This window comes from Micromys minutus (genome assembly GCF_963924665.1).
Source record: "Micromys minutus genome assembly, chromosome: 18".
In the NCBI taxonomy this organism is placed as follows: Eukaryota; Metazoa; Chordata; class Mammalia; order Rodentia; family Muridae; genus Micromys; species Micromys minutus.
The window spans coordinates 28,692,595-28,706,084 of NC_137953.1; the positions used below are offsets into that span (position 1 = coordinate 28,692,595).

At 40.5% G+C, this 13,490-nt stretch overlaps 1 protein-coding gene across 1 annotated transcript in view; it reads left to right on the forward strand.

Moving 5' to 3' along the window:
- Positions 1 to 13,226, forward strand: part of HIBADH (3-hydroxyisobutyrate dehydrogenase) — a 93,322-nt gene extending 80,096 nt beyond the window's left edge. Inside the window, exons 5-8 of the mRNA XM_080931853.1 lie at positions 1,579 to 1,712; positions 2,973 to 3,049; positions 10,332 to 10,488; positions 12,357 to 13,226. Of these exons, the coding sequence (XP_080787979.1) occupies positions 1,579 to 1,712; positions 2,973 to 3,049; positions 10,332 to 10,488; positions 12,357 to 12,515 (527 nt within the window). The 3' untranslated portion in view covers positions 12,516 to 13,226. The remainder of the gene's footprint in view (positions 1 to 1,578; positions 1,713 to 2,972; positions 3,050 to 10,331; positions 10,489 to 12,356) is intronic.
- Positions 13,227 to 13,490: the final 264 nt, after the last annotated feature.

The window sequence follows — 13,490 nt, forward strand, 5'->3', positions numbered from 1 at the left end:
GGATTTGGTCCCAAGAAGTGCCAAAGCTTTCAGAATTACTGTTTAATCAGACACTGCATTGGGGCATAGGTTGGGATAAGGTCAGAAATAGGAACAGCGTCCAGAGGGAAAGAGTGAAACTGCCAAGGACTTTGAACCAAGGATAAATTATTCTTTCTTATGAGCTTTTCTTGCTTAAGTAACTTATTTCTTCTTTTTGAAATATGTGTTTGAACAAGTGAGAAAGTGAACCTGTCAAAAGATTAACCAGCTGAGAACCATTGTCAGCATTAATTTTTCTTCAATAAATGACTCTGAAGCTATTTAGCCGTCTGTAATCTAGATACGGCGCTACTGGGCCTATGATGGATAGCGCTCGGCTTGTTTGTAAGCTTTGACTTAAATTGTCTACTTAATTTCTGCAGGTCAGATCAACAGAATTAGGAGACAGCGTGGTTATGTGGTTTGAATAAGAATGGATAATGAATTGAGCAAAATAATCCTAAAACATTAATGGCATACCATCTTGGTGAAGTAAATTAGAAACTAGCAAAATGACAGTCACTCAAATGTCATTATCAAAATTTAAAATAATTTTTTTGTACACAATCCTTTCCAAAATATATCTAATGCTGTTATGAAATGAAGTAATTTAACTTCCTGTAAGCGCTCAAGGCCTCTACATGTAAGAAATGCATTCCCAAGATTGTTTGGCTACATCACACTGACTTGCTTTCAGTGTTGGTTAAAGATAATATGAGCTAGGAAAGAGAAAGTACTTGATTTGGCAATAGCTAAGTATTGACAATTTAATGTTAATGTTTAAAAACCATATTTCATGGAGTAAGTTAAATTGAAGATCTGGTCCTCACTTGTAGCCGTTGGCTCTGATGGCCTGGTCTGATCGTGGTACTGCTATAGTTTCCTGCTTCTAGTTGCAAGAAAGCTGTAGTAATTACAGAAACAGGAGTTGCACTGATGTAGCTTATCCACATACTTTTTTGAATGATAAAATCTAACTTTAAAATTATGAACAAAGACATTGCAATATTAAACACAGTAATTTTAAATTTTTATTTCATGGTTACTTAAAAAGTTGTGGCCTTTCTCCAATGAAGAAAGACAAGGCTAAATTAAGAAGTTGTTCCATTGATGAGAAAAGTCAGATGGTAGCAGAAAATGTATGTGAGAGTCATCTAGATAAGCAACAGTGTCTCCTTTTGAAAAGAGCCTTGCTACCTGAATCCCTACACAGGCCTAGATCTAACCAGTAGGTGGGTGAACTGTGGAGAAGGAGCTCGTGAGCCACATTCCTCAAATGCTATCTTTAGAGCAGGCTCCTCTGTGGCTGTGGTGCTAGTTGGGGCCCCAGTAAACCAAGTATGTAAGGACGGGTATGGGTCACTTTGGAGTTTATGATTAACCTCCATGGTACTTGGTTATTGGAACATTCCTACAGAGACTTGTAGAACCACACACATGCCTGGCAGAAAGACATTTTTGAAGCAAAGGATTTAAATTTGGTTTTTAGGTTTGTCCATCATTTGGATATTTTACTTGAGCAGTTTTACTTCAATCTCTTTTCTCCAAATGACTCAGGTGTGGGAGCTGCTCAGTCTGGAAACCTTACATTTATGGTGGGAGGAGTTGAAGATGAATTTGCTGCTGCCAAAGAGTTGCTGGAGTGCATGGGCTCCAATGTGGTGTACTGTGGAGCTGTTGGCACTGGACAGGTAATGTTGCCACACAAATAACATGACTCTGTGTAAAATGTCCTTTCTTTCTTCTGTCCGCATGCTGCCCCTCTTTACTTGGTTCATGTGAGGATTCCATGCTTGGATTCTACATTACATTGGGATAAGTTGATTTTTCATTATTGTTCTTAGGTCTGGGCAGATATCAATACAGTGAGGAGAAGTAACCCATGTACTTTAATATTTTTGAAAAACAAATCACTTCCTTTAGAAATATTAGATGGCTGTCAGTACTGAGCTCTTAATAGTACTAAGTGCCCCCTCCACTTCTGAATGCATGCATATACTCTGTTCTTCCCGATAATGGTTTTACCCAGTCGGTGGGCTTGAGACTTTCATATCAACAAGGTATCTTTATTGGGCTGAATTGACCATTCTCGGAGCTGTGTGAGTTTTCAATCCCACTGTTGACCATCTTGATCATCCCACAGGTTACCTGACTCTCCTCTCCTGTCATCCCATACCTAGTTTGCTGGTCAGAAGGCCAGCAGGTTCTGTTTTCTACTGTGTCCGGTTTTAAGTTTTCTCCCCCACTTGACAGTCTTACCTATCAAATTTGCCCACGTTTCCTAGAACACAGATATGAGTGATGCTTTTTTACTCCTCGGCTCAGTCCATGCTTCTCTGTAGTCAATCCTCATATTTATTTACCATTTACCTTGATGTCCATCTTTTTCCTGCCTATTTACATCATGTCCTAACCTTCAGAGATTTGATTTCTGGTTCTGCCTCCTCCACCCTCCCTGTTTTTAGTGATGAGATGACTAGTACTGAACTCTGAGATTGACTCAGTTCTTCCTGCCCCACTCCTAACACATGCGCACATTCACTGCATTCTCCCTGCGCTCCGCTATCTGCTCCACCACGTACTTTACCGTCCATTGCTCCTTTGCTTGTCTGTCCCCTTTCATACAGCATTCCATTCCATTTCCAGATTAGAATGTAAACCCACGCCTTAGAGAGCAGTGCTGTGTGGATCATTCATCCTTGGAGTGTTGAGGCCACAGTAGTAATGTCATTTATTACCAAGTAGAAGAGACCCTGAATTCTGCTGAGGACAGTGTGTTAGGCTCAGAGGGAAATACACGGAACCACATTCCCTTACCTCCTGGAGAGAATCCACAACTGAATGTTGGTTGGTTGGTTTAAGAGAGAACCCCCATAGATTCGGATTAGGAAAACTTTTTAAGAAGTTATAACTTGAAAATAAAGATCCTTACTAAAGCTCTCTATTTTCAGTCTGCAAAGATCTGCAACAACATGCTGTTGGCTATAAGTATGATTGGAACTGCTGAAGCTATGAACCTTGGAATCAGGTTTGTTGAAGAGAACATTTTCATATACTAACAACTTTCATTGTCTTCCCTGTTTGATTGTTTTATGTTAAAAGAATGATGTTCATGAGAGTAAATGAATTGGTTCAGGAGCATGTTGAAAGTGCTTCATTATTGAATTTTGATAGACGTTGCTTATTGGACAAGCAATAGGACCCTAGGGAACATCGACACTCTTTGCCTCAGCCATAAAATGTATTGCACTGTGCACTAAAGTTATAGTATGTTTCTTTATGGAAGCTCCATATCTTCTATTATACTGAAATGGAAAAACTGTAAAGTTCAAACACATTTTGGCACTGTTAGGACAGATTTGAATGAAATGTGCTTCTAATGTGTAATGAATTCAAGGGCTGTGCTGCCATGTAACTAGTTTTATATGCCTGTTTTAAACATATTTCTCAGAATCTGTACTAGCAAGGTTCTTGGTGGTCTGTTAACAGGACAACCAGGCTTCCACTCCTAAAGGTATGATTCCTGCATATAACTTTTGCTTTAACTTGCTTCTTTATTCTAGATTAGGATGTATCTTTTAAAAATACAATGTTCACGAATTATTTGCTTAAAGTGAGTCTGAAATTCTGTTTTTCTTTCCAGTGATCATTCTCTAGAATGCTTAAGGTTAATGCCTTAATCTTAGCCTTTAATCCTTTGGATTGGGAATGCTACATAAGATTAATCACCTAATTAGTAGTATTTTTAGTGTTTCATGAGTATAATAAATACATATTGTTTTTATTTTCGAGAACCTCTCAGCGTGTGCAAGTCTCTTTATTCCTAGCTTTTCTTCATGTCCCAGCTGCTTATCAGATACAGCAAGTGCTGAAGAGAGGCCTGGGCCGAAGCTTTTGATAAAAGCAATAAAAAGAGCCAAAGTACTTGAGATATTTTTAAAACATGGTAATGGATTCACATTTCCTCTTAATTACCATATCAAGATGCTGTTGTTTTATTGAATTGCCCGTCTCAGATGTTAAACTATCTTGACCTATTAAGTTGTCATGTTGTAATTGAGATAAAAGAGGAATTTGCTTTGCATCAGTGCTAATTGGTTTATCAATATCCCATACCATTTACATTTTAGAACCAAATGTCTATAAGATGGTGAGGCACATCTGTACAAAGCCTTAATAAAACTGTTGTGCACAGGAGCCTTCAGAGCGCCATATTTGTGCTGTGGCCAGTTTCAGACAGTTGGTAGTGGTCATAATGAAAACCTTGTTATTTATTTTCACGTGGTTCTCTAGACCAGTTTTATAAAAGAGGAAACCAAAATTTTCTGGCACTCAAATGCATATGAAGTTAATTGTTGCTTACAACAGAATTACTATCCATCTTAATTTATATGTCTGATTTTACTCTTATTTTTTCTGGAATAAGGGACTAGACCATGAAAGCAAGAGCCTGTGTGAACGGAGTTTCGCACCTAGATTCACAACATGCCCTGTCCTCACTAGTCCTCACTGGTTTGTCCCTTACACACAGGGCGCTTCGTAGGCACAATCGTGTGTCTTCTGATAGTTCTTGAATAGTTTTCCTGTCAAAACTCTGGTGCCATGATTATTTGCTCTTCTAAACCCAAGCTTTGGATTGGTCGTGGTGGTGTACACCTTTAATCCCAGACCGTGGGAGGCAGAGGCAGGCAGATCTCTGTGTGTTGGAGGCCAACCTGGTCTATATAGAGTCTCAGGCCAGACAAATAGGTAAAATGAGGCTTTGAGGACAGGAAGATGGCTGAACAGGTAAGAGTAGAAGTGCCTAAGTGTGGTCACTAGGATCCATAAGGAAGGAGGCCAGCACTGAGGCCCACACGGTGTCCTCTGATCACACACAGCCCCCCCCCCCCCACATACACACATAAGTGTGATTTAAAGAAATAAGATGGAACTTATGGGTTAGTGCTTTTACAAATCCATCGATGCCAGCTAATAAAGAGCAACAGGAATAGCAGCAACTGAACAAAGAAAACAGTGAGCTGAACGGCACTGGTCACTGCGTTGGTTCTCAAGGAAGATATTAAAGGTGGTGTAAAACCCACATAAGGACATTAGTAGCAGAAAAGTAGTTTATCTTATTTTGGCCATGACCCACTATGAAAAAACAATATTTGAAAATAGAAAGCTTTTCTGTGGTTCCATGGTATAGTAGAACCCAGCGCTCTCTCTAGACTCTGAAAAATATGAAAAATTTTAGTTTTTTCTAAAACTCTTAAGTATATACATACATACAAATATTTATAACATATTTAACATAACATGCATAATATATGTTGTGGTGTAGTAACTGGAGAGAAGAGAGAGCGACAAGTATACATTAAATGTGCATTATGAAGTTTGAAGCAAGGCAGAAGCCTGCCCGTTTCCCTTGGCTGTTGAGATGACCTCGTGGAACAAGGCTGTTCTCATCACTGGTGGTTCCCACGTTGCCCCACAGCTGCTGTCTTTCCATCATGGTTTACAGACATGGTTTAAGATGACAGGATTGTTCTCTAATAGAATGAAGAGAGTGGCCACGATTTATCGAGCTTTGCAAGGTGAAAGAGAAAATTGGCACCCGCAAGCATAAATTCCCCCAAGTAGTAAATTCCCACAGAGAAGTACAGCATGAAGTGGTTCAGAGGCATTTATATTCTGCTCACCCACCAGTGGAATTTTCTAGAGTATTAATGTCAACATTTACAAATTGAGTTGCCTGTTCCAGTGAAGTGATCATTTCTGATTAATTTTATTCTCATAAGCAGTTTTTTGTTTCTAGAATATGGTTTCTCTTTAATAGGAGAATAAAAAAAATCATATAGTTTAAAAATTGGATTGACCCTTGCTCTTTTATAGTGAGTCTTTATAGATGTTACTGAAATTTTTTAAATGTTGTTTTAAAAAAAGTGCAAAAAATATTGGTATATAATATACTTTGAGATTCCTTTTTATTAGATCGTTTCCCTTCCTAATTGGACTCCTAGTTAGGGCTCTGAAGCCCTTTTATAGCTTTGAAGTCACCCTGATTGCACGAGCAAGGTTGTGTCTGTGATCACTTACAACATTGCCAGTGTGCATTTTGTTGTTTCATTTTTCATTTTGCCCCATTGGGAACTGATTCTTAAGAAACACTGGCGATTTAACAAGTGATCCTCATGGTCAGTGGAGCCCAGGTCTCTCCTGTGGCTGCCATGTGGTCTTACACCAAACCTGACTGCAAACGCTGCTGCTTCTGTTGGACAGTTGAAAGCTCTTGACAAAGAGTGTTTCCTGCCAGGTCACTTTTACTTTCTTGGTTAATGCACCCAGAAGTTAAAGCTCATTTGTTTGTTTGTTTGTTTGTTTGTTTGTTTGGTTGGTTGGTTGGTTGGTTGGTTGGTTTTCAGAACAGGGTTTCTCTATGTAGCCCTGGCTGTCCTTCCTGGAACTCATTCAAAGAACTCCAAAGACCAGATTGACCTTGAACTTCGAGATCCTCCGGCCTCTGCCACCCAAGCACTAGGATTAAGGGATAGAATCAAGGACATGCACTACTGATGCCTGGCAAAACTCTAATTTTTATACCTTAGACAACAGAAAACTTGCAGGATGTTGGTCATCAAAATGTTTATAGGATTTAACTGATAAGATACTACACATTTGCTGACTGTCATGTCACCACCCACAGTCACACGGTGAGTTTCAGGCTGGTAAGAGTCTGTGTAACTTGCATCCAGCTGTACTTGTATGTCCACCCCACATTTATAAACTGTTAATGCTACCAACCCCCATTAGGTAATTGTGATGGTTGAGTCAGTCCTTGTTGCTTTTTAAAGGTAGTTCCTGGCACTACCAGGATAGCTTAATGACATCTGAAGTTGTGAGGTGGTTAGGATTTGGGTGTGTGTGTGTGTGTATGTGTGTGTGTGTGTGTGTGTGTGTGTGTGTGTTGTTGTTGTTGTTGTTGTTGTTGTTGTTGTGGTTGTGGTTGTTTTCCCTTCTAGAATGTAAGCTCCATATAGGATGCATGTGCATGGCCGTCCCTGGGTGTGGCTCTCCCCTCACCTGCCCTCGCAGGCACAGCCCATGCTCAGCTTCTTTGTTGTCTCATTGGTCCTGCCTGGAACTGACACACAAGTCAGCAAGCATGAGTGAGTCAGGGAGTGGCTGGTTAAAATGGACGTAGCTTTAGATGTTTTCTTTCCAGCTCTGTTATTCCAACACCCAGTCCTTGTTCTTACTAAATACTAGTACAGATCCATAAAAAGTAGAGAGTGAACAAACTTCTGGCCCCTAAAATTTTGGTTATGGTCAAGGCAAAGGGTTTTTATACTTTCCATTCTTTTTAACAGTTTATGATGCATCATTTTTTACTTCTCTCAAAAGTTCATTTAATGTTCTCGTGTTTTAGAGGTGAGTGGGTTTGACATAGTGTCGTTTATTTGAGCTGCATTATATATGCAGTCAGAGCAATGAATTCATTCTGTTTATATCAGAGAACATCCCAGCAATTGTAAAGCCCCAAGCATGCATGCACACACTCCCGAACCACGTCCAGTGGCAAGTTATTATGGGGACTGACAGACTGTCATCCTTTTGATGGCTTGAGCTGTATATCTCCTGAGCAGCAATGGGGCTCTTATGCAGAAGTATCATATGTTCCCAGCCAATTTACAGGGAAGCAGCAATAACATTTTATCATGGTTGAGAGCCCAGTAGCTGCTTCCTATTAAACTTGCCCTTTCAGATACCTGTCTTGGATTAATTTGTTGATTTCAAATGGAAACTCAGTCTTCTCCAGTGAAGCATGACGTTCTAGGGTAGACTCTCTGAATGACAATTACTGTGTATTCTAGCTGGTTTCAGACCATTACAAGCCTTGGGCACAGAGGAAGGCAGAGGACTTCAGTAACTGATTTTAATATCCTGTCTAATTCTAACTGTCAGTTCTGTGTGTGCCAGCTGAAGAAGCCTCAGAAGGAGGAAATGCAAAACACTCCTCACTTGCTCTTTTTAATGATGCACTTTGCTGCAGAGTGGGGGCAGGGAGGGAGCAGCACACCCTAAGGGAGTCTGCACGGAGAGAAACAGCTCCCACCTGATTTTATGTGTGCTCATGTGCCCTTCAGATGCCTCTAGACAGTGACATGTTCAGCAAAGGAGGCCTCCGTGCGTCAGTGCCAGGGTCTTCCCTGGGTTGTTCTCTCCAGGGAGAGCCGAAGGTGTTAGAAAGTTAGGGAAATAGGCTTAACTCACCATTCAGGCAAATGCTACAGTGTGAAGCTCCTTTGCAATAAAAAAAGATTCCTGTGAAGTACTAGCCAGCAGAACCTGGAAGGTTCTTAAGAGAGGAGTTAAGGCTGCTGCTTTAAATGTGATATCTTTAAATCTAAGATGGTAGGACTCTCCTAAAATGTTTGATTCCTTTGAAAATATGCTCTATGGATGCATGTTTAAGAATCTTTTTTTTCCCATGTCATGTGTCTTTCTGTCACACTGATAGCTTGGTTTTATTTATACTGAAAAACAAAGTGCTTGTTGCAACTCCACACACAGCAAATGTGGATCTTTTTCTTCCTTCCCCCTTGGTTTGTAAACCACTGTCTAATATAGCTGAGATTGGCCTGGAACTTGCTGTGTAGCCCAAGCTAGCCTAGAACTCCTAATCTTCCTGCCTCTGCCTCCCACTTGCTAAGGTTAGGCATACACTAATATGCTCTGCCAAACTTAGATATTTCAAAAAGACCCAAATAGTTGGGCTTCTGTCTATTATTGGACAGAATGTATGAGAGCCAATTAAGATGGAATCTTTATGTTTGATAGAATCTTTAATAAAGGACCCATCCTCATAAGCCACCATGCAAACTCATCTGTCCATGCACATCTTGGCTGTCAGCATTGGAGAAACACTTTGGTGTCTGGGCGTTCAGCTTTTGTAGTGAGTAGACTATACAGTAATCAGTTTGAGAGTGCTGAGGTGCAGTTTAACATGTATCCAGGTGTCTCTTTCCAATCTTTTTATTTTCCTAAAAGAGATTGATCTTAAGACCAAGTAGAAAGTGTTTGTGACAGTTGTTTTACAATGGTCCTTTGCATAAAAGAAACCAATAAATTGCTGAATATAAGATTTTATTTGAAACTTGATTCAGTGATACTTAATAAAACGGGGCTTCCCAAACTGTGTCGAGATCCTTAGACTCAAGCTGATGGGCATTGTGCTGCTGTTCCTAAGCTTGCCTTGAGCAGCCGTTCATGCCGTCAAGCCCGTGAGAGAACAAATGATGTTTCCGCTCGGGCAAGCTTTGTTTTATCAGGATCAGTAACCTTATCAGCAGGTGACCCAGAACTACAGCGCATGTCTCTGAATAGATAGCATATGTCACCACTCTGGGCAGACTTGCTTCATAAGCAAGATTATCTAATGAAGGCTTAATAAATAAGGAAGAGTGTGTGGCAGGAAATACTGTCCTTTGTAATGATAACTTCTCCTAAGCAGGTCTTACAGTTCTTCATTCATCTCTTGCATTTACTCTCATAAAAACTAAAGGAAAAAACATACATGGCGGCGCTGCCACCCAGACTACTGTGACTTTTCCGAGTCGTCAGTATTTCTATCTGGAATCAATCATTTGTATGTGAGTGTAGATTATCAAGTTGATTTAAAGTTCATAGGTGACAAAGCAGTAGTATCTGAGAGACAACAGAACCCTTGACTATGAGAAGCCATTCGCATTGTGATGAAGCTGTGTGTTTTCTACTCTTTATGGTGGGTAGTGCAGGTTTTCAGCAGCTCTTAATACTACATAATTGAAGATTGGATTCGCCAACTCTTAATACTACATAATTGAAGATTGGATTCGCCACTTGGCTTTGATTTCGGCTTGGGTTGGTTTGTTTGTGGGTTGTTTTGTTGTTATTGTTGTTTGGTGTGTTGATTTTTCTGGAAGGAGCGGTGGAGTTGAGACAGACGTTTCCTTATAACCCTGGCTGTCCTGGCACTTACCGTGTAGACCACACTGGTCTTGAACTCAGAGATCTACTTGCCTCCAGAGGGCTGGGATTAATGGCCTCCACTCCAGGCCTTTATTTTAGATTTTTTGAGGCAGGTTCCTACTCTGTAACCCAAGTCGGTCTGACACCCCTCTATCCCAAGCTGGTCTCAGATTTGTAGTGACTCTTCTGCCTCTCAGTTCGGTGTGGATTTTAGATTTATAGTGAAGGAACAAAGAGGTGGAATCCCCTCACATGTTAATGAGCCACTCTTGACCTGTACATTCTGACATTTAATATTTTTCTTTGACCTTTGACAGGTCAGGCCTTGACCCAAAACTATTGGCTAAAATCCTGAATATGAGCTCAGGACGATGCTGGTCCAGCGACACGTACAACCCTGTACCCGGGGTTATGGGTGGAGTCCCCTCATCTAATAACTACCAAGGTGGATTTGGAACAACACTCATGGCTAAGGTATGGTAAATGCAGAGATTAGCTGGGAGGGAGAGAAGAAATATACAACAGTTCAATCTCCCCTACCCTTCTCTCACACACTACACATTCAACAAAGCTTCCTCCTGTCCTACAAGGCAAAAATTTTACAACAGTGCATAAGTTTTTCACTAAAAATTAGTGTATATTTCTGTGTAAGGATGTGCTGAGATTTTTCTCTGAGGCTTGGATTTATTTATAGTATAAAGTTAATAAAATTTTGTTCTTCGTTATAAACTTACATTAACTGCTCTTGTGTTAAATATACCTGGGTTTCGAATAGATCTGCCTACTTAAGAGTGCTAAGGGGTTTATGTGTAAATTAGTCACTGCCCTCATTTCATTTGCCCTCTCTACTACAGGAAATACTTAGGCCAATAGATCTTTAGGTGTCTTAGAGCTCACCACACATTCACTCAGATGCTGAGCCCATGGTGACATTTGTCCCCTCTACTTCCCAAGTATGTCTTGAATTCATTCACATGCCTCTTTTTTTTTTTTCCACCAGTCCCATGGCAGCACCTCATTTCCATACACGACAAGACTTCCCCAGCTGATCCTTCTGATGGCTTTCCATATGATAATGAGAGTAGGCTACAATGTCACTTCTGGTCCCTTCCTGTAATAGCTCACAGTTACTTGTAGGTTAATGTCTCTCTGCAGCTTGTCTAACAAGGCCTTGATAATTTGGTCTTTGCTTCCCTAACCTTTTCTGCTCTTCTCTGCAGCAGCCGTGCTAAACTCACTGTTCTTTCTCCCTCACTCCCACACCTTTCCACTCACAATTCTCTCCACCAGGATTGTTCTTCCCAACCCCAGTGTTTTTACCTAATGAACACATCATCTTTTCGCTCTGTGCTCAGCCATCTTTTTGACCAGAAGGCTTTACCCAGCACCCTGGACTTTATCTCCTGGGCTCCCATAATGGTACTGTTGCCCTCAAATTATACTAGTCCCGCTTGAGTATCTTTCTTCAGTAGACTGGGTCTCTGCAGGGGCAGCTGTCATATTTATCATGGTGTATATTATGTAAAGTACTATTTGGGACTGTCTCTGTTTCTATACCAGTCATACATATTTCCACAGACTTAAAAAAACATTTCTCTTTTTGTTCGATTGATTGATTTTGTGGGTTTTTGTTTTGTTTTGTTTTGTTTTGTTTATTTTGTTGTTGTTGTTTTTTGGTTTTGAGACAGAGTTTCTCTGTGTAGGCCTGGCTGTCCTAGAACTCACACTATAGACCTAGCTGGCCTTGAACTCAGAGACTTAGAGATCCTCCTGTCTCTGTCTTCTAAATGCTAGGATTAAAGGCATGTGCCACCACACACATTTGAAAAATATTTTTATGTAATTCTTCCTGCACAGTAATTCTATCTAAAAACAAAATCAATAAGTGTCCTGAAGGAACAGGAGTACAGACATTGAGAGATCAAGATCTGTTTATAGCACCTTTCCAGCTATGTGAAGGTAAAAGCCCTTAATATAGGGGCTGGGCATGAGGCTCAGTGTGAGCACGTAGCTCAGTGGGAACGTGTTTGCACCACCTGGACATGTGGTGAGCACGTGGCTTAGTGGGGGTATGCTTGGTTTGACCCTCAGCATCAAAGGATGGAAAACATGCTGGATATCTTTCATTGCACATAGTCAGATAACCTAATACAACACACACACACACACACACACACACACACACACACACACTTACGCATGCGCACACACACAATGTGTGGAAGAATTTTTTTTTTCAGATTCTGTTTTCCTTCCTCTACCCACATCTCTCTTTAGCCTAGCCCAGTTTCAAAATGAGTCATCCACAAGTCTCAATGTGCTTCCTTCTGCCTTTGATTTAGGATCTGGGATTAGCTCAAGACTCTGCCACCAGCACCAAGACTCCAATTTTCCTAGGAAGCCTGGCCCATCAGATATACAGGATGATGTGTTCAAAGGGCTACTCAAAGAAAGACTTCTCATCTGTGTTCCAGTTTCTGCGGGAGGAGGAGACCTTCTGAACTGTGCTCTGTGGTCATGGACACTGTTAGGAACCAAACTCTGTCCTGAGCTTCCTTCTAGCTCACTCTAGAAGTAATGGGTTTAATCGAAGGTCATTTGTCTGCTTTTGATTGTCTACATTACACCAATCCCTGGGAACTTTACCCATTTTAAATGCTGCTGCTTTCATCTGTTTAACAAACTCCCAATGGTCTCTACTAACTAGCCCAGTTGACCTTTTAATGTTTGAACCTTGACACCTTCAACAAAATTGAGCACTCTGATCAGGATATTTTATTTACTCCACTTTGCAAATAAAACCAAATGTTTTGTCAACAAGATGGAACCCATGGTAAAAAGCAAAGAAATCGGTTACGGTGACAAATTAGAAGGAAATTTGTCCTGTTAACCACGTGCTATTATTCCTTCATTCTGGGTTACTGACTTACTGTCCAGGGCTGGAGAGGTAAGACAGCTTGTTGATACTTGTCTTCCTGTTTGGATTGTTACGATATCTTAGTGTACCCCTCCTGTTACATCTTCCACACTCAGCTGGCTTGCTTCTGTATTTTTGCTCCTTGTATATTCTTACTACATGTTTTTGACTCCAGAAAAATGACACTGTTAGACTATTTCAGAGCCAATGATGATATTTCCTTTAGATAATTATTACATTATTCTAACTATAGTCATATTATTTTGGATTTAAATAAATTTCTATCCTGATAACATTTTTTGAAGCTTTTTGTTTTGTTTCTTAAGTTTTTTGTTTTTTGTTTCCCAAGCTAATGGGGGGAAAGGTAAAAAGAACAAAGAAGGGAAGGTCAAAGGGCACAGAGCTGGCCCTTGTCAGGCCAGCGGCTTGCTGCCCTGCTGAAGATTCAGTGTACTTGAATGTTAGGTGGTAAGTGCTTTAGGACTTCCATCGATGGAACTTGCCTCATATGAAGCACATTCCTCACTTCACAACCTTTCAGCAGCGTGCTGCAGAAGAG